This window comes from Balaenoptera ricei, chromosome 9 (genome assembly GCF_028023285.1).
Source record: "Balaenoptera ricei isolate mBalRic1 chromosome 9, mBalRic1.hap2, whole genome shotgun sequence".
Lineage (NCBI taxonomy): Eukaryota > Metazoa > Chordata > Mammalia > Artiodactyla > Balaenopteridae > Balaenoptera > Balaenoptera ricei.
Window position 1 is genome coordinate 25,769,059 of NC_082647.1, and position 22,318 is coordinate 25,791,376.

The 22,318-nt window shown below is 37.0% G+C and overlaps 1 protein-coding gene across 2 annotated transcripts in view; it reads left to right on the forward strand.

The window, feature by feature from the left end:
- The window catches only part of GRM8 (glutamate metabotropic receptor 8), a 784,383-nt gene extending 762,332 nt beyond the window's left edge, over window positions 1-22,051 (forward strand). Inside the window, exons 9-11 of one of the 2 annotated variants that reach the window (XM_059932657.1) lie at window positions 8,636-8,893; window positions 17,825-17,847; window positions 21,979-22,051. In XM_059932657.1, coding sequence (XP_059788640.1) covers window positions 8,636-8,893; window positions 17,825-17,847; window positions 21,979-22,051 — 354 coding nt within the window. Of the gene's footprint in view, window positions 1-8,635; window positions 8,894-17,221; window positions 17,231-17,824; window positions 17,848-21,978 lie in introns of those variants that run through there. The other variant, XM_059932658.1, reaches the window with a different exon arrangement.
- Window positions 22,052-22,318: the final 267 nt, after the last annotated feature.

Sequence of the window (22,318 nt, forward strand, 5' to 3'; positions counted from 1 at the left end):
TTTGGTCTCTTCATGTAACTATTCTCTTTATTATATTTTTTATCTGTTCAAATAAATACTTTTAAAATTATAATAATTAAAGGTATCTCCATTACTCTTATTCTTAGTTTTGAGCATACTGTTGTAAAATGGTAAAGGGCTAAAAGGTGGCATGGAAGCAGGAATCCATGGAGGGAAACATGGAGGAAAAACAACATGTAAAGGAGGAAATGATAAGCAGTCAACAAGCAGATGTTTCATATTCATTTGCACATGTCACAGTCGAAAATATAGCACCATTGTTTGAGACACTGTTTTTTTATTATTTTTCTATAAATAATACTTATGGAGGATAACTGAAAACTAAAGACTACATTTTATTTAATAATGCTCTACTTTAAAACATCTACTTTAAGAAATGTCTACCCGGCTTTAATAGAAAATTTATTTACTGATCCAAATATTAAATATGTATATTTAATTATAAATACTCATTATAAATCTAATATCTGTCCTGCCACCTTTAGAGGATCTTGAGCTTCCTTACACTTGTCCTTTCCTACCCTTAGCAAAGCTGATAGTTCACTTATTGGTGTATGCTTTATTATTCCCTGAAGCTGGTTTCCACCATTCTCAATAAGTCCAAGGTTAAGGATTCAGACATGAATGTGAACCAGCCCAGTTCTGCATCCATAGTCTTCACCCTTTGGTTTGACTCTTCATTTTGCTAACATGTGTCCCGGCTAAAAGAGGCCAAAAGGGAGACAGCAAATGGATCAGAGCAAACTCATCTCCATCACCACTAATGAAAACACAACGTAATGTCTCTGACCTGCCGATGGGTCAGCAACCCTACAATTTCTACCTGACAGGAGAGACACTCAGGATTGTGATTTTTTTCCAGAATGATACTAGACTATGACACTTTGAATGTGTTTCCTACAAGCATAAAATATATTTCCTTATGAACAAATATTTTGTGCCTATAGTTGTATGTGTGCGTGTTCCTTATCAAAAAGGCTAAAAAAGGTGTGGCTGATGTTGAGAGAGCAGTACTGTTATGTCTTTACTGTGTGAGGAATGGAGGAGGGTTCAGAGAGAGTAAAATCAAGGCTAACTAATAACAGCAATAGCTACTGTTTATTGATGATTACTGTATGCCAGGTGCTGTGCCAATATCTTACATACATTGCCTCCTTAAATTCATTTAGTTAAGTCTATGGACGTTTATCAACAGTGTGAGTGCCTTATCCTCAGTTGTACATTTCTTAAGTGGGGGAGGGATGCAGGACAGAGCCCAGGGCTCTCATGTTCCCAAGCGGAGGCCATTGACTTTTAATTGTCATATTTATAGTTTAAAAGGTCATCATGTTGGGAATTCCCTGGATATCCAGTGGTTAAGACTCCTCGCTTCCACTGCAGGGGGCGTGGGTTTGATCCCTGGTCCGGGAACTAAGATCCCACATGCCATGTGGCAAGGCCAAAAAAAAATGATCATCATGTTTATCTATCCAAGAGTTTCTGTCCCAGCCTGGGTATTGATTTGAAGGGGTATGGGGCCCTCAAATTTTAATATACTGTCTAGCTTTAGAATCTGATTTATTGTTCTCCTCTTGAAACTACACGGGTTATTTCCTTTAAATGTCAAATTCAAGAGTAAGGATCCACACTGCCTCAAAGACCAGAAAATACATGTATTCAGGCAGTGTTCTAGGCGTTGAGTTTATAGCAGTGAACAAAACAGGTAAAAATCCCTGGACTCATGGAATTTTTATTCTAGTTAAGGGAAAGAGACAATATGTAAATTAGTAAAATAGATAGACTTTTATGCTAGAAAATAGATGCTGAGGAGTGAAATAAAGCTGGGGAAATAAAGGCAGGTGGAGGGGTGGGGGTACAATTTTTAACTCCATGTTTAGGAAAGGGTCTCATTGAGAAAGAACCGTTCAGAAAGGAACACTTCCTGAATGAAGTGAAGGGGCAGTTCATCAAATATCAAAGCCCCAAAGCAGAAGCATGCTTGGTATCTTCTAAGATTAGCCAGGAGGCCAGTGTGATGGGAAGAGAATGAATGAGGGAAAGAGTAAAGCCAGATCAGCTCAGAGGACCTTGTAGGCCATTATAGGGACACCATCAATGTGAAGTCATTGTAGAGTTTTGAGGGTAGGGGTGACCGAACCCAATTTATGAATAATGGGATTAAATTCTAGCTACTTGTGTTAAAAATCAATCAGATGATCAGATAGAAGAGAATAAGAGCAGAAGAGGAGAAACGTATAGATGTCAACAGGACATCTATAGTGAAAATCCAAATAAGAGATGATGTTGGCTACGACCGATGCAGTACCAGTGGGGGAAGTGGAAAATGACATATATGAACAAATTTTGGAAGTAGAGTCAACAGGATTCAGTCACAGATAGAGTGTAAGAGAAGAGTCAAGGACAATTTCCCTTTGTTTTCATCCCAACAACTGGAAAGATGGAATTAAGACAAGGAAGACCACTGGAAGAAGAAGTTTAGGAATGAAGATGGGATTCAGATGCTTGTTAGTTTTGGATCGTATATGTCTGACATCCAAGGGGAGCTACCCAGAAGGCAACTGAGTTTCCTGAGGGAAGCCTGGAATTAGTCAGCATATAGTTTTTAAGGCAGGGCTACCTACATAACTTGTGTGGCCCAATGAAAAATGAAAATGTAGGCTTCCGTATTCAAAAATTATTGAGAATTTCAAAACCCTGACAGCAGAACATTAAACCAAGTGTGAGGCCTTTCTGAGTGAAGGACCCTGTGTACAGGCAGTGCACCCAGAAAGCTGGTCCTGCTTTAAGGCCATAATTCTGAATGTTATCATCAAGAGAGTAATGTGTCCAGATAGATAGATAGATAGATAGACAGACAGATAGATATCCAAGGACTGAGGTCTGGGATACTTCAAGGTAAAGATGTTAGAGAGAATGAGGAGGATCCCTCAGAACTGACTGAGAAGGAGAAGCCAGCAAGGTATTTGAACTCGACAAAACAGAAACAATAATGAAATATTTGATATGGACTTGGGATGGTCCATTAGTATCCAGGCTCAATCCAAAGAGCTGGTGGGGGGGGGGTGTGTTATCGCCGCTGGTGTCACATTGCAAGAGGAGTTTTATTAGTTTGGATTGTTTCATGATAGGTTGATTTGAGGCTTTTACCACCCACAGGGCAACTCCAGAGTTTCTTTGTAAACTTCTCCATCTTTAAAAAAAAAATTGTTTTAATCACTTCTAGTAATTAATGAGATTTTGAAATCCATTGGCTGAAGCCCTTCTGAAAAGCAGAAAATCCATTTGTGGAGGCAGGTGCCACTTTGGCGGACACACAGATGAGGGAATAGATAACAGAAGTAGAGAAAGGCAAAGGCAGGCTTTAAGTGTAAACGTAGCTTTCTCACTGGTCATACTGTGTGAAGCAGCCAAACAGGACCTGGCTGACTGCAGCAAAAAGTGAGATGAAACCAACCATCCAGGGCAAGGCAGAAATATTCAGGAATAAATAATCTGTTTCTTATCACATGGCACAAACCCGTTTGGGGTGTTAGGTTTCTTAACAGGTTACATTGGTTACTTAAGGGTTGAAAACTCACCAGCTTGGATATCTGTAGAGTTCTGTGTGCAGGCAGCTGGTTGAAAGTAAAAGACTGACCTTTCTCCTGGAGTAATATAATCTCCTCCCTCCTTACTCTTCCTAGAGTCTTGAGTGATTCCAGGCCAAGACCTACATTCAGTAGACCCTGGATGTGCACAAATGACTCCTGCAGAGAATGAAGAGGAAGCTGTAATAGGTCCCAGAAAAGATGTCATGTTAATATGCTCCATTGTGCCATCTCCTCCCTGGCTTAGCCAGAGATCATTTAAGTCTGCTTCACTGCATGTGACTGCTTCAGCTTCAAAATGTCCAGGGGCTGTGGAGGCAGAGGAAGTGACAGGCTATCAATGGACATAATAGAAAAGACACTCCTCTTCCTCCAGGTACTAATATTTTGGAGTGACAAGGGGCAGAGGGTGGGGCATGAAAGAAGGATGGAAAAAAGAAGGTTACATTAATATATCCAGTACCACTGTCAGCATCTCTCAGTGGATTTATGTTGGTTATAGGGAGTTAATATAGTTTCCTCCTAATATAGTTACAGCATTCTGGTGAACTGCAACTTTGATACAGAGAACCAGTGCACTATTCTATTCCCTACCAGCAAATAGGAGTTGACTTTTGGGCAAAATCTTATTCTGCCTACTTTGAAGTAAGATTACAAAAGCATTTTCCTGGACATCATATAGTGAGAGCAGGGCTGTCAGCTCTTCACTAAACTGTCAACTTTGGATTAACTGGCTCATAGGCCCCTCTCTTATTCTATATACCTGGAAGGATGCTTCGTTGGCAGCCTTTTAGATTCAAAGTTGTAGGAAAAATAATCTTCGTTGAGCTACTACTCTTTTATACCTTTGAGACATTTTATAAAGATTATGTCATTCCACCTATAACCCTTCTATGAGAAAAGTCTTATTTTCCCCCATTTCATAGGGAAGAAATTAAAGGTCAGAGAGGAAAATAAGATCTCACAGCTGTTCAATTGCCAGGGAAGTTTTATTAGAGTTCAGATTGTCACCTGATGGGTCAACTAGGGGCTTTTACCACCCACAAGGCAACTCCAGAGTTTCTCTGTAAACTTCTTTATCTTTAAAAAGAATTTTAAGTGGCGGTGCTGGAATTCAAGCTCAGGTCTGCTTGAACATGTTTCTTCCTTACGTGGTTCAAGTAATTAGAATATTTAACAGGTATAAAAAAAATCCATGAGTTTTTTGGAAACAAGTGCTCATTTTCAATCTTTTAATATAATCTTTCCATTTCTTCTTAAATATGGGAGATACTGAAAATCCTATAATCCATGATGCTAAGAAATTAACTTCTCTAGAAGGACAGTAGGTGGCATTTCATTTCTTTGCTTATTTTGCTCTTATTGCTTTCATTGAGGTTATAATATATACGACATTTTTATTTCATTAAATATTCAAAGAGGAAGTTCAAAAACTCAGTCTACTCACAGTCTGAAGTCCTGTAACAAAGCCTTGGCCACTGTAAGGTTTTAGATTTTAGGGTATGATTTTTTTATAGATGCTTTTTCCCATCCAAGTACTAACCAGGACCGACCCTGCTTAGCTTCCGAGATCAGACGAGATAGGGCGTGTTCAGGGTGGTATGGCCGTAGACTGTATAGATGCTTTTCATATATTAAACCCACATTAAAATTTTTCAGAAGCTGTTGTAAGAGAGCACATAAGGAAGATCAGCATTATACTGTAATTTGCAAGCATAGTGTCTAATGGAGGGCTTGGAACACTAAGCATAGTACTGTTTAATCCTAATGTCTATGTTTATTACATCTTCTTTTGAGTTGGTTTGCTAAAAGGTAGACTACAGTAATATATTTAATGTGGAAACTAGCATTCCAGAATCTTCTTCATGCTTAATATTTAACAAAATCAAGTTTACTATATATTATAGAAATTATTCTGAATAAGGGGAGAAAATTATCACATATTTATGGTAGTGGATAAAATTTATAAGATTTTCAAACTAGAAAGGTATTTATGAATTATTTGGACTAGTATTATATGTTTTAGCAAGACCAACAGGTTAAGACATATAAAAAGAATCCAACTAATCAATGTGGATGTTCCCATCATTTCATGGCTATACCTCTGGAGGGTTTTTGTTTGGTTTTTGTTTGTTTTTTAAGTTAAAGTGACTTGGCTGGGTCTGACTGGGACAAAACTGATGGTTACCTATTTGAGGGGCTTTGGAATATTTATGTGTGGTTTGCATTTGGCTCTATCCTTTCCTTATCATTACATCCTTTCTCCGCAGCCCATTTTCTGCATAGCCTTTCTGCAGCAATGCTAGCTGGAGAATAAGTAGGAATTCAAAGAGGATTAACTATCGCATGAGAAGCTTATGAGTATTCATAATAATAAGTTGCTTAAAACTAGGTGGCAAAGCTTAGGGAGGTTTGTGTGGTTTAAAGGCACATATTCACATTTTATCAGGACCTTCTTAACTGTAGTAGATTAGTTCTCTCAAATTTAACATGAATTTTCACTTGTTGGCAGGTAGCCTGAGAGGTCATGACATGTAGTAATTTATCACTTTGCCGAGGGATGTATTTGAATCATGTCTCTACTGAGGCTGGTATGCATGAGTCCAACCTAGAATCTGGATTCATACCTCATCTCTTTGTGTTTCTTACTTAAAATGTCATCAACCCTGATGTCCATTTGACAGAGTGGAAAATTATGGAAAGCATATTCTGTATGCTTTGTGTAAATTAAGGGTTTCTTGAAGATCTTCATATACTTAAAAATAATGAGTGGTATCTGAGTAATTATTGTGTGATTTCTTAGAGGTATATAAGAAAAAATGTAGATTATAGACGCTAGGGAAGTTTATACCCTGGTTGTGCATTTTTTATGAATTATTACAAAGTTCATATAAATTATTGTAATCACATAGTTACACATTAGCAAGTGCTCCATTGTATTTATTTTTTAATGCACTAGTGCTTAGAAGTAAAATAAGGACATTATAATCAAGATTTATCATGGAGGACTTCCTGGAGGAGGTGAACTTTGAAACAAATCGATCCTAAATATCACCTTGTTGAAGGGTGTTCCATTACTCATGATAGGGTCTTAAGCAAAGGACAGCCTTAGTGGTAGATAAATTGAACAGTAAACTCAGTAATCCACAGGATATGATTTCTCAGATAAGGACAGTCTTTTTACTAGAGCCTGAAGTTCTCTTCATGTTTCAGACAGTTTCTCACCTCAAGGCTTTGTCATCTGTTAAGAGAAACAGTCTCCCCTAGGAAAAGGAAGCCATAAGGCTGATTCAGGTATTTACTCTTGAAGGTAAATATATTTCGAGTCTTTATTAAAAAGGACACAATTAGTTTGGGAATTGCTGGATGCAATCTGACAACTTTTCAGAGGTATCATTAGAATGAACAGACATTAATGAAGATCATGGAGATGATAAAGGGATCTCTTCATCATCTTAAAACATGGCTACCTTGTAACCTCAGTATTCCAAGTTATTTGGGAGAAATTATATTTTGGGCTCAGGACATGAAAAATGTAAACAGATCAAAGGTTTTATTTTTAAAGAGGTGAAATATTCATACAATGGAATATTATTGACTCTTTAAAAAAAAAGGAAATCCTGCCATTTGTGACAACATGGATGAACCTGGAGGACATTATACTAAGTGAAATTAGCCAGATACAGAAAGACAAATACTGCATGATCTTACTTATATGTGGAATCTAAAATAGTCAGACTCATAGAAGCAGAGAGCAGAATAGTGGTTACCAGGGGCAGGGGGAAGGGGAACTGGGGAGATATTGGTCAAAAGGTACAAACTTCCAGTTATGCAAGATGAATATGTGACTACAGTTAACAATAATGTATTGTTTACTTGAAATTTGTGAAGAGAGGAGATCTTAAGCATTCTCACCACAAAAATATAAAAGAAAATAAAAGAAAATAAAAGAATGAAAGAAATAAAATGGTTACTATGTGATAGACATGTTAATTAACTTGATTGAGATGATCATTTCATAATATATGTTTATCAAAACATCAAGTTTTGATAAAACCTTAAATATATACAATTTCTATTTTTTGATTATACCTCAATAACATTGGGGAAGAAAAAAGATTAAAATACTGTCATGTTTGTTTTCATAACATAATGAAAAAAGCTAAAGCAGTGATTTTAGGTTTGACTTTTTCAGTTCATTAACCTCTAGATTGCAGGAAGAAAAATCTTCCAGAGGGACTTCTCTTTGTAAGTACCAGAGCAGTCAATTTCAGTGAAATAAGGATAAGGAATGAGCACAGGGGGAGAATTTTTCAAAATGCAGATGTCAGGACCCATCCCCAAAGGGCATATTTCAATCTTGGAAGGAGGAAGTCTTACGTATTTTCTAAAAGCACCCACATTTATTTTGATCTGATGCAATCATCTAGAAACCCTCTGGAATTATCCTTTAGGGGGGCTCTTAAAAAATATCAAGTCCTTATGGCATGCTTGTAATTTATCAGGTCTGGAAGCTGGAATTAAGTAATTATGTGAAGATGCAAACACTCGCATTATTCAAGCAATGGTGTGCAATAGTGATGATCTGAACTATTTCACTCCCACTCTATTTCCACTATATATAATTTATCTTCTAGGTTAGGTTTACTGTTGAAAGAATAACATTTGACCTTGTGATACCTCCCTGAATAAGGTTTGTGTGACATAAAATGTTAGTCTTTTGCTAGACTGATTTTGCTCCCTTCCATACATATGCTTAATTATAATCTAAAGAGGAAACTAAGCTCCATCAGCTTACTTGTTTGTTTTTGTTTTAAAAAATTGGGCTTCATAAACACTACAACTTTACCCACATTTGTAGGTGGGGATAAAGGAATGTTTGACTATAATTAAGGGCAGTTTTAATAAGTACCTTCTAATGCACCGTTAGCAGAGAAGCTGGAATAATTTCAGAAAACGGTTATATTATTTGCTTTATCTTAGGTCAGGCTTACCAACATTGATTCTATGTTTTTTTCCTTCTTCAGATGTACATCCAGACAACAACACTTACTGTCTCCATGAGTTTAAGTGCTTCGGTGTCTCTGGGTATGCTCTACATGCCCAAGGTTTATATTATAATTTTTCATCCAGAGCAGAATGTTCAAAAACGCAAGAGGAGCTTCAAAGCTGTGGTGACAGCTGCCACCGTGCAAAGCAAACTGATCCAAAAAGGAAATGGCAGACCAAATGGCGAGGTGAAAAGCGAACTCTGTGAGAGTCTTGAAACCAACAGTAAGTCATCCGTAGACTTTCCGATGGTCAAGAGTGGGAGCACTTCCTGATAGATGTACGTTGAACATTCTTCTACTGGTCTTGGGGACTGTGCTACGTGGTTCCAGGGGCCTGGTGGTACTCGCACACCATGAGACCATCACAGCAGTTAGAACCATTTGGTTAGAACCAAATGATTTCAAGGCAAGTGGCTCCTCTCCAGAGCATGAACATAAACACGAAATCTCTTTTACAAAGTGTGACACTCAGGTCTCTCTTTTGAGGCACTACAGAGCTTGAAGCTTGGAACTATGCTCCATTTATAAAATTATCCTTTAGCTCTTAGGAGCTACTCTCCAATCTTTGTCAGTTCAATACTGGTCGCTCTTCACAGAATTAATAGTTAACTAGTATTTATGAAGCATGCTACCAAAGATCTTACACAAATAAATGATACGTTATTCAGATATTTAGGGAAATGAGAAAACTAGCTAGCCAACATGTTAGGTTAAGTCATAGTCTATATTTGTTTCCCCAAAGTGATCCCCTTCTTTGGTTTCCCTTGACTTCCCTTCTTGGATATATTAAGATAATTAGAGCTCTTCTCTGAAAGCCTCATGACCCTGAAAATAGGACCCCTTCTACAGCCACCACTCCACTTTTCCTTTCCTCACCTATTATCTTCTCTATAATCATCCCTGAAGAAGCACATAACAACATACTGGTACCAAACTAAGCCAGTAGAGTTTAACTGAGCTGTTCCAGTCCATCTTGGACTCTATGGAAGAGTAGCAAATAGACTGAAGGTATGTATTGCAAAATACCAGAAAGCTGCATACAGTGAAAAAAATTTATATATATGTGTGTGTGTGTGTGTGTGTGTGTGTGTATAACCTATACATTACGAGGTTCTGTAGATGGTTCAAAAAGAAAAAAAAAAAGCTAAGGTCCTTGTGTTAGAGTGGCTTCCTGTCTTTTGGGAATATAACACAGGCATTTAATAATTAAGGATAAAACCCTATGCAAAAATACCCTCTTCCTCTCGGATTCTGCCAGGAGGCTGTATCTCCTTTTCTCTGTACTTTTGACATGAAATACAGAGAAGATTGAGATGACTTTATCTGATTTAATTATTATAACAACTTATAGTCTTCACTAGATTCACAAACCTTCCCTTGCATCAAGAGTTTCAGATGAACACTGTCTACTCTAATGCCCCATATGCAGAATTATCCTTAGAAGATAAGTATTGATTAATTAAACTTATTGGCTTCAATTACTATCAGACTTCTTGGAATGACTGGCCAGGTCCTCTAGGAAGATGACCTTCAGCTCGTGAATATCAAATTTAGTTACTTGTAGAGAAAGAAGCCTTTTAAGAATTTCACAGACATTCCCCACATATTCACCCTTCTGCAAACATGAAATCTTGAGGAAGTGCAAGAGAAGGCACAATAAGGATGGGTTTTGGTATCAAATTGTTATAATCATCTCTGATTATAGATAAGCAATTGACTAATAGTGGGGCTATCTGGGCTCCTAGCAAAAGTTGTGCTGTAACTACTTTCAAGGGCATCAGAGTAGAATGCTTGTGATTTCAGGGCAGAATTTTATTTGTTTTTTCTGCCTTGAAAGCATCAGTGCAGGAAGTTAAAACCTATTATAGGATGCCAATAAACTACTGTTGGCCAGTGATACACTTTGAACACTGGCACTTCTCAGTATGACTCACCAGAGTCTATAGTTGTACTTGGTTTTTAGCAGCAATCCAGAAAACCTTACATAATATGGTTGCAAATGGAAACAACCAAATGTACACTGAAATAAATACCAGTTATCCTGGACTCACCTCTGAAATGTGGTAAGGAAAAAAATTAATAAACTTTTTCCACCCCTTTAAAAAATAAGTTAGTTCCCTGAAGGGAAAATTTGCTGTATTGATAAAGACTAATCCCATGCTATAGAAATGTCTCATACATTTTGTTTTCCTTTTATTATTTTCTGTTGATGTTGAAATGGAAATTTCATAGCATGTGTACGTTTCCCTCTTTTCTCTGAAAATAAGAATGAAAGATTACAAATGTGAAGGCTGTATGGTGGCTAAGCCTATAATATTTTGGAGGAGATGAATGCTCACTTTTGGAAGGTAAAAGAAAGTTAAGAAGGTGAAACAAGATAAAGTCAATTATGACCTCAAAGAAGGTTAAATTGTACTTTGGGGATTTTACTGTAGTATTCATCTTTTACAGGAGTGGTTTGGATTGAATAAATTAGGCTCAGATAAAGTGATTATAGTTTACACATTCAGGAGAGACAGAGTAGGAAATCTTCACCCATCCTTCTGCAATCCCACTCCTGGTAACCATTGTTAACCTTTGTTCACTTAAGGACTAGCTACAATGGACCCCTTGTGTGCCTGTTCCCTTTACCACATGCACCAGTGGTTTGAATGGGAAAAGTAAAAAGTCTTCCAAAATCACAAACTCTCTAAATTAAATGCAATAATTTTCTTCTAAAAGTGTGTCTTATGTCTTTAGAAGTATAATTGAATATTGGAAGAGCTTTTGCCATTCAACTCTCTGTAACTAGTACCTTGCCTCCTCAGATTTAAAATACCTCCTTTCAAAACCGGTGGAGCCTATTCTCAATCAAACCGGGACTAGTTAATCCACTGGAACAGTATCCATGTTGCCGCATTCTCGTACTTTCTGCTACCAAACTTTTGATAAATCACCATTACTACAATGACTTGACAATGACGTACAGGACAGTATTTTGTAAACTATAAATCACTGTATAAAGGTAAATGTATCATTGCTCCCATGAAAATATAGATTGGTCTGTAACAAAAAAGAGAAGACAAAATTCAAAAACTATTGTTTTAGCATCCCCTTTAAAAAAAATTTTTTTTTTGATGTGGACCATTTTTTGAAAAGTCTGTATCGAATTTGTTACAATATTGCTTCTGTTTTATGTTTTGGTTTATTGGCCCCAAGGCATGTGGGATCTTAGCTCCTCCACCAGAGATCGAACACTCCCTGCATTGGAAGGTGAAGTCTTAACCACTGGACCGCCAGGGAAGTCCCTCCCTTTTTTTAATATGTGGAGGATTTTGATAATTATGGCTACTATGCTACAGTCGGGATTTTTTTTCTGACCAATTAACTGTATTCATGATATGCATGCAATGTTTTTCTTTCATAGCCATGGAGTTCTACAAGTCCATCATTCTTAGAAATTTCATCTTAAAGATGACTTGTTAATGCCAGAAATTCTGATCACATATTTAAGGAAAGCTTCTAATGGTACAGAGAATAAATAAAAGTAATGTGAAGCTGGAAGGGAGACCAAATGAGTCCATGTTAATGACTGAATTTGCAGAATACTACATTGCACACATAAAAAGGTCAAGTGTTGTTTCATAAAAGTGTGGAAACAGAGTTAGAAACAAAGTTGATATATATGAATTTTATCAATGGTACCCAATTAACGAATGCTGTAACATGGTATTCCTTAAGCTCTATTCATGCATAATTCATGAAAACAGCTGCTTCTGGAGGTAGATCTGCTTTCTCTAGCTTATGAACACAGTGTAGTGTGCACAGGAAATTCATTGTTGCTGTATTCAAGCCTGATTTTCACATAAGCATATTCATCAGCAGAAGTATTACATTAGCTTATATGTACATCTCTGATCCCTTTTGTTCTGTGACACTTCTGGGATAAAGGTAAAAGTATCACTGCTGCCATGAAAATATGCAGACATACCTCGTTCTACTGTGCTTCACTCTATTGCATTTCCCAGATACTGCATTTTTTTCAAAAGTGAGCATTTCCGGCAACCCTGCATTGTCAGATGATGGTGAGCATTTTTTTAGCAATAAAGTATTTTTGTCTAATTTAGGTATGTACATTGTGTTTTTAGGCATAATGCTATCACACACTTAGACTATCGGATAGTGTAAACATAACTTTTATATGCACTGAGAAACAAAAAAAATTTCATGTGACTTGCTTTGTTGTGATATTCACTTTATTGCAGTGGTCTGGAACCTAACCCACAAAATCTAGAGTGGTCTGTGATTAATAGAAAAGATAAGACTTAAAATTCAAAAATTCTATTATTTTAGCATCCATCTTTTTTTCTTCTTGGAAGAAAAAAAGGAAGACTCTTGCAAGATATCTGCCATTCACATCGTTTCAAGGTTGACTACATTATGTTTCCAAAGCCTTACATCATTTTTCTAATCAGAAAAATTAAGATTACTTTCCTTTTGTAAATTATAGTCTTAGTTCTCAATAGAATTCTACCATCTTTTTCCCTGGAGGTTACTTCTAAGAGTTCAAGAAAGGAAATATGAATTTCTAAAGAGCTTTAGAGTCTTAAAGTTGGAATGATCCTTCAAAATTAACATCTGAATATCATCTTTGTTAAGGTCTTTTGGCTCTTGTTCCTCTGTTACAGCCATAATTTTTCTTTCTAGCTATCTACAAATTTGATAGATATTTCTCACATTTTTAGTTACTGTTAAATATACTGAATAGGGCAGGAAGTTGAGCAATCTTTTAAAGGGTCGTTTTTCTAACTCATAATTTTTCTCCATCTTGTCTACAAAGATCATATGAAAGTCTTTCAAAAGCATAGTTGAAGCACAGATTTTATTTTCTTAGAATATATTTAGAGGCATATGAGAGCATTATATAAATTAGAAATAAAAAATTAAAAAATAAAGACCATAAAAATCACTGTGTTTCACTTCACACCAAACCAAAGGTAACAGACACCCTACCTTTTAGAAGCATAAACAGAAAAGTAGCATTCCATATGGACTCTCTAAGACCACAGCCATTCCCCACAAATCTACCGTGCCTCCATCCTCACAAAAACCCAGTGTTGTGGATTGTGGACCAGTGATGAAGCTGAGGCCCCATAACCTGGTTCAGTGACTTTTTTTGACTCATTTTGTAGAGAAGAGAATGCAACGTAAAACCAAGTCTATTGGTGTACAACAGAAACTAACACAGTATTGTGAAGCAATGATACTCCAATAAAGATCTATTAAAGAGATCTCGAGAGGAGGGGCAAGATGGCGGAAGAGTAAGACGTGGAGATCACCTTCCTTCCCACAGATACAGTAGAAATACATCTACACGTGGAACTGCTCCTACAGAACACCCACTGAACGCTGGCAGAAGACGTCAGACCTCCCAAAAGACGCCCTCAGGCGACCTACACGCAGAGGCGGGTCCAAATCCAAAGCTGAACCCCGGGAGCTGTACGAACAAAGAAGAGAAAGGGAAATCTCTCCCAGCAGCCTCAGAAGCAGCGGATTGAAGCTCCACAAACAACTTGATGTGCCTGCATCTGTTGAATACCTGAATAGACAACGAATCATCCCAAATTCAAGAGGTGGACTTTGGGAGCAGGATATATTAATTTTTCCCCTTTTCCTTTTTTTCCGTGTGGATGAAAGGCTCTTGGTGCTCCAGCCAGGCATCAGGGCTGTGCCTCTGAGGTGGGAGAGCCAACTTCAGGACACTGGTCCACAAGAGACCTCCCAGCTCCACGTAATACCAAACGGCGATAATCTCTCAGAGATCTCCATCTCAACATCAAGACCCAGCTCCACTCAATGACCAGCAAGCTACAGTGTTTGACACCCTATGGCAAACAACTAGCAAGACAGGAACACAAACCCACCCATTAGCAGAGAGGCTGCCTAAAATCATAATAAGGCCACAGACACCCCAAAATACACCACCAGACGTGGACGTGCCCACCAGAAAGACAAGATCCAACCTCATCCACCAGAACACAGGCACTAGTCCCCCCCACCAGGAAGCCTACACAACCCACTGAACCAACCTTAGCCACTGGGGACAGATACCAAAAACAACGGGAACTACGAACCTGCAGCCTGTGAAAAGGAGACCCCAAACACAGTAAGATAAGCAAAATGAGAAGACAAAAAACCACACAACAGGTGAAGGAGCAGGGTCAAAACACACCAGACCTAACAAATGAAGAGGAAATAGGCAGTCTACCTGAAAAAGAATTCAGAATAATGATAGTAAAGATGATCCAAAATCTTGGAAATAGAATAGACAAAATGCAAGAAACATTTAACAAGGATGTAGAAGAACTAAAGAGGAACAAAGCAACGATGAAAAACCCAATAAATGACATTAAAAATACTCTAGACGGGATCAATAGCAGAATAACTGAGGCAGAAGAACGGATAAGTGACCTGGAAGATAAAATAGTGGAAATAACTACTGCAGAGCAGGATAAAGAAAAAAGAATGAAAAGAACTGAGGACAGTCTCAGAGACCTCTGGGACAACATTAAACGCACCAACATTCGAATTATAGGGGTCCCAGAAGAAGAAGAGAAAAAGAAAGGGACTGAGAAAATATTTGAAGAGATTATAGTTGAAAACTTCCCTTATATGGGAAAGGAAATAGTTAATCAAGTCCTGGAAGCACAGAGAGTCCCATACAGGATAAATCCAAGGAGAAACACGCCAAGACACATATTAATCAAACTATCAAAAATTAAATATAAAGAAAACATATTAAAAGCAGCAAGGGAAAAACAACAAATAACACACAAGGGAATCCCCATAAGGTTAACAGCTGATCTTTCAGCAGAAACTCTGCAAGCCAGAAGGGAGTGGCAGGATATACTTAAAGTCATGAAGGAGAAAAACCTACAACCAAGGTTACTCTACCCAGCAAGGATCTCATTCAGATGTGATGGAGAAATTAAAACCTTTACAGACAAGCAAAAGCTGAGAGAGTTCAGCACCACCAAACCAGCTTTACAACAAATGCTAAAGGAACTTCTCTGGGCAAGAGACACAAGAGACGGAAAACACCTACAATAACAAACACAAAATATTTAAGAAAATGGGAATAGGAACATACATATCGATAATTACCTTAAATGTAAATGGGTTAAATGCTCCCACCAAAAGACACAGACTGGCTGAATGGATACAAAAGCAAGACCCATATAAATGCTGTCTACAAGAGACCCACTTCAGACCTAGGGACACATACAGACTGAAAGTGAGGGGATGGAAAAAGATATTCCATGCAAATGGAAATCAAAAGAAAGCTGGAGTAGCAATTCTCGTATCAGACAACATAGACTTTAAAATAAAGACTATTACAAGAGACAAAGAAGGACACTATATAATGATCAAGGGATCAATCCAAGAGGAAGGTATAACAATTGTAAATATTTATGCACCCAACATAGGAGCACCTCAATACATAAGGCAAATACTAACAGCCATAAAAGGGGAAATCGACAGTAACACAATCATAGTAGGGGACTTTAACACCCCACTTTCACCAATGGACAGATCATCCAAAATGAAAACAAATAAGGAAACACAAGCTTTAAATGATACATTAAACAAGATGGACTTAATTGATATTTATAGGACATTCCACCCAAAAACAACAGAATACACATTTTTCTCAAGTGCTCATGGAACATTCTCCAGGATAGATCATATCTTGGGTCACAAATCAAGCCTTGGTAAATTTAAGAAAATTGAAGTCGTATCAAGTATCTTTTCTGACCACAACGCTGAGACTAGATATCAATTACAGGAAAAGATCTGTAAAAAATACAAACACATGGAGGCTACACAATACACTACTTAATAACGAAGTGATCACTGAAGAAATCAAAGGGGAAATCAAAAAATACCTAGAAACAAATGACAATGGAGACACGACAACCCAAAACCTATGGGATGCAGCAAAAGTAGTGCTAAGAGGGAAGTTTATAGCAATACAAGCCTACATCGAGAAACAGGAAACATCTCGAATAAACAACTTAACCTTGCACCTAAAGCAATTAGAGAAAGAAGAACAAAAAACCCCCAAAGCTAGCAGAAGGAAAGAAATCATAAAGATCAGATCAGAAATAAATGAAAAAGAAATGAAGGAAACAATAGCAAAAATCAATGAAACTAAAAGCTGGTTCTTCGAGCAGATAAACAAAATTGATAAACCATTAGCCAGACTCATCAAGAGAAAAAGGGAGAAGACTCAAATCAATAGAATTAGAAATGAAAAAGGAGAAGTAACCACTGACACTGCAGAAATACAAATGATCATGAGAGATTACTACAAGCAACTCCATGCCAATAAAATGGACAACCTGGAAGAAATGGACAGATTCTTAGAAATGCACAACCTACCAAGACTGAACCAGGAAGAAATAGAAAATATGAACAGACCAATCACAAGCACTGAAATTGAAACTGTGATTAAAAATCTTCCAACAAACAAAAGCCCAGGACCAGATGGCTTCACTGGCGAATTCTATCAAACATTTAGAGAAGAGCTAACACCTATCCTTCTCAAACTCTTCCAAAATATTGCAGAGGGAGGAACACTCCCCAACTCATTCTACGAGGCCACCATCACCCTGATACCAAAACCAGACAAAGATGTCACAAAGAAAGAAAACTACAGGCCAATATCACTGATGAATACAGATGCAAAAATCCTCAACAAAATACTAGCAAACAGAATCCAACAGCACATTAAAAGGATCATACACCATGATCAAGTGGGGTTTATTCCAGGAATGCAAGGATTCTTCAATATACGCAAATCAATCAACGTGATACATCATATTAACAAATTGAAGGAGAAAAACCATATGATCATCTCAATCGATGCAGAGAAATCTTTCGACAAAATTCAACACCCATTTATGATAAAAGCCCTGCAGAAAGTAGGCATAGAGGGAACTTTCCTCAACATAATAAAGGCCATATATGACAAACCCACAGCCAACATTGTCCTCAATGGTGAAAAACTGAAACGATTTCCACTAAGATCAGGAACAAGACAAGGTTGCCCACTCTCACCACTATTATTCAACATAGTTTTGGAAGTGTTAGCCACAGCAATCAGAGAAGACAAAGAAATAAAAGGAATCCAAATCGGAAAAGAAGAAGTAAAGCTGTCACTGTTTGCAGATGACATGATACTATACATAGAGAATCCTAAAACTGCCACCAGAAAACTACTAGAGCTAATCAATGAATTTGGTAAAGTAGCAGGATACAAAATTAATGCACAGAAATCTCTTGCATTCCTATATACTAATGATGAAAAATCTGAAAGTGAAATTAAGAAAACACTCCCGTTTACCATTGCAACAAAAAGATAAAATATCTAGGAATAAACCTACCTAAGGAGACAAAAGACCTGTATGCAGAAAATTATAAGACACTGATGAAAGAAATTAAGCATGATACAAATAGATGGAGACATATATCATGTTCTTGGATTGGAAGAATCAACATTGTGAAAATGACTCTACTACCCAAAGCAGTCTACAGATTCAATGCAATCCCTATCAAACTACCACAGGCATTTTTCACAGAACTAGAACAAAAAATTTCACAATTTGTATGGAGACACAAAAGACCCCGAATAGCCAAAGCAATCTTGAGAACGAAAAATGGAGCTGGAGGAATCAGGCTCCCTGACTTCAGACTATATTACAAAGCTACAGTAATCAAGACAGTGTGGTACTGGCACAAAAACAGAAATATTGATCAATGGAACAGGATAGAAAGCCCAGAGATAAACCCACACACATATGGTCACCTTATCTTTGATAAAGGAGGCAAGCATATACAGTGGAGAAAAGACAGCCTCTTCAATAAGTGGTGCTGGGAAAATTGGACAGGTACATGTAAAAGTATGAAAGTAGAACACTCCCTGACACCATACACAAAAATAAACTCAAAATGGATTAAAGACCTAAACGTAAGGCCAGACACTATCAAATTCTTAGAGGAAAACATAGGCAGAACACTCTATGACATAAATCACAGCAAGATCCTTTTTGACCCAGCTCCTAGAGAAATGGAAATAAAAACACAAATAAACAAATGGGACCTAATGAAACTTAAAAGCTTTTGCACAGCAAAAGAAACCATAAACAAGATGAAAAGACAACCCTCAGAATGGGAGAAAATATTTGCAAATGAAGCAACTGACAAAGGATTAATCTCCAAGATTTACAAGCAGCTCATGCAGCTCAATAACAAAAAAACAAACAACCCAATCCAAGAATGGGCAGAAGACCTAAATAGACATTTCTCCAAAGAAGATATACAGATGGCCAACAGACACATGAAAGAATGCTCAACATCATTAATCATTAGAGAAATGCAAATCAAAACTACAATGAGGTATCATCTCACACCAGTCAGAATGACCATCATCAAAAAATCTACAAACAATAAATGCTGGAGAGGGTGTGGAGAAAAGGGAACCCTCTTGCACTGTTGGTGGGAATGTAAATTGATACAGCCACTATGGAGAACAGTATGGAGGTTCCTTAAAAAACTACAAATAGAACTACCATACGACCCAGCAATCCCAGTACTGGGCATATACCCTGAGAAAACCATAATTCAAAAAGAGTCATGGACCAAAATGTTCATTGCAGCTCTATTTACAATAGCCAGGACATGGAAGCAACCTAAGTGTCCATCATCGGATGAATGGATAAAGAAGATGTGGCACATATATACAATGGAATATTACTCAGCCATAAAAAGAAATGAAATGGAGGTATTTGTAATGAGGTGGATGGAGTTAGAGTCTGTCATGCAGAGTGAAGTAAGTCAGAAAGAGAAAAACAAATACAGTATGCTAACACATATATATGGAATCTAAGGGGAAAAAAAAATGTCATGAAGAACCTAGTGGCAAGATGGGAATAAAGACACAGACATACTAAAGAATGGACTTGAGGATATGGGGAGGGGGAGGGGTGAGATGTGACACGGTGAGAGAGTGTCATGGACATATATACACTACCAAATGTAAAATAGATAGCTAGTGGGAAGCAGCCGCATAGCACAGGGAGATCAGCTCGGTGTTTTGTGACCGCCTAGGGGGGGTGGGATGGGGAGGGTGGGAGGGAGGGAGATGCGGGAGGGAGGAGATATGGGAACGTGTGTATATGTGTAGCTGAGTCACTTTGTTATAAAGCAGAAACTAACACACCACTGTGAAGCAATTATACTTCAATAAAGATGTTTAAAAAAAAAAAAAAAATACTGAGATCTCCTTCAAACTGGGAGAAGAATTTGATGAAACCACATCAGATAACCAGAAAGTAAAGAGCATCATAACATTAGATGGTGGCTCAATGATTCATTTCCAAAAATGGCTTGGCAAAGAGACAACAATCAAAGGATAAATTGTAGATGGAAAAATGGTAGTGGAATATATCATGAATAATATTGTCAGCATTGGAATCTACAAAAAGGGCTTCCCTGGTGGCGCCGTGGTTGAGAATCCGCCTGCCAATGCGGGGGACATGGGTTCGAGCCCTGGTCTGGGAGGATCCCATGTTCTGTGGATCAACTGAGCCCGTGCACCACAACTACTGAGCCCACATGCTACAACTACTGAAGCCCGCACGCCTAGAACCCGTGCTCCTCAACAAGAGAAGCCACCGCAATGAGAAGCCTGTGCACTTCAACAAAGAGTAGCCCCTACTCGCCACAACTAGAGAAAGCCCGCATGCAGCAACGAAGACCCAGTGCAGCCAAAAATAAATTTTAAAAAATATGTGTTTACACGTGTGTGCATATGTATATGTATATATAGACATATATATATGTGCAAACCACATTTTCTATCAAAGCCTTTATACCATCTCAATTATTGAAAAATTTTGTAAAACAATCAAGGAAATAAAGTAGGAAATAAAGTTGGCAACCTGGATAACACACGATTAGAAAATTAAAAAAAAAAAAAAGATCTATTAAAAAAAAAAGTGTAAGATCTACTTCCTTTCCACTGTTCCTCAATAATAACCTAATGTGAGCAACATAGAAAGATAAGCAGGTATGTCCCACCTGTTTTTGGCATGAAGCTCATAATATTCAATGAAATAAAAAAACAGCAAAAACCTCTACAGCTAGCACTTCCTGGGCTATCTGCATTAATTTTAGTCACTGTGGACTTTGTCTGATCCTGGTCTCTGGTAAGAACTTGTCTGGTCAATTACCAGTATTCATGTACACTACAATGAATGAGTCTAATTTCCAATTATTTCAGAGAAGAAACTTTACAATTTCCTTATTCAATGTTCAAAAGTAAATCATTCTCTAAAAATCTGTTTCACCCTGAATTGGATTTATATACTGAAATACATACACGTTTTGCACTTTTTCTTCTTTCTTCTTATGATTTTTCATTCCAGAGTTCCACTGAAAAATAAATAAGATATCACTTTTGAATTTTAAAACAGAGATTTATTCCATCACATCTTTCAAAAACGCAAAGTAATTATTTGGATTTAGATTTGTATTTCTGGAAATTTAAGTATGAATATAAATTTGACTTAGAATATTTTCTTGTTCATATTTTTCTAATAATCTTACAATAATGGGTTTTAGTTCATGATAAGTTGGTACCAGAACAATTAAATATTCATTTCCTTCTTTGAGTCTTTATTTATTTTTTAAACATCTCCATTTGTATCCTTTGGATGAAACCAGACCATAAATATGTATTGGCAATACGCATTGATATTTCACTCTGTTCACTTCTAGAGTCTAAAAGTACTATTTTTAAATGGAAGATATATTCATTCTCAAAGCACGACTAATTATAATGACTATCTCTTTCTTGGTCATCAAATCAGACTCAAAGAATTGAGGTCTTTAACGTGCGTTGTAAAAAAAAAATTATTTTTTCATTTTGCAGGATAGAGATTTCATCTGTTCTTTCATTTTTTATATTGTAAACCTCTGTTAGTCAAAATGCACATTTAAATTGAATTTCACCTAAATATATTAAAGACCAGGGCATTCACATTTTCAGTTTTCTGCTAAATGTCTACACTATAAATGAGACTAGTGGTTTTACAGATTAAAAATTCTGCTGATTTTTATTTCTACAATTGTTGAACTCCTACTACACTGTTTAAAATAATAACAGGTTGTAAAGACCACATATCATAAAAAGTCATTGCAATATTTGAATTTTAAAATCATTTTAACAAACTAATTTATTATTCCGTACTATAATTTGTCTTAATTTGTCTCAACAGCTTCCTCTACCAAGACGACATATATCAGCTACAGCAATCATTCAATCTGAAACAGGGAAATGATACAATATGAAGAAATGTTGTATGCGATCTTAAACAATGAACGTGACACCACCAACACTCACTCCTGGAGATCTCTGTAGACTACAATCAATCAAATCAATAGTCAATCTTGTAAGGAACAAAAAGTAGCCACAAGCCAAAAGTATCAATAACAGGAAGTGAAGAAACCCATTTTATATAATACAACTAATGAGTGTCAAGCTAAAGTATTGCTTACTCATGAGCAGTTAAAAAAAAAATCACAAAAGGAAAACTAATGTTAGGTTGTGAAAAAAAA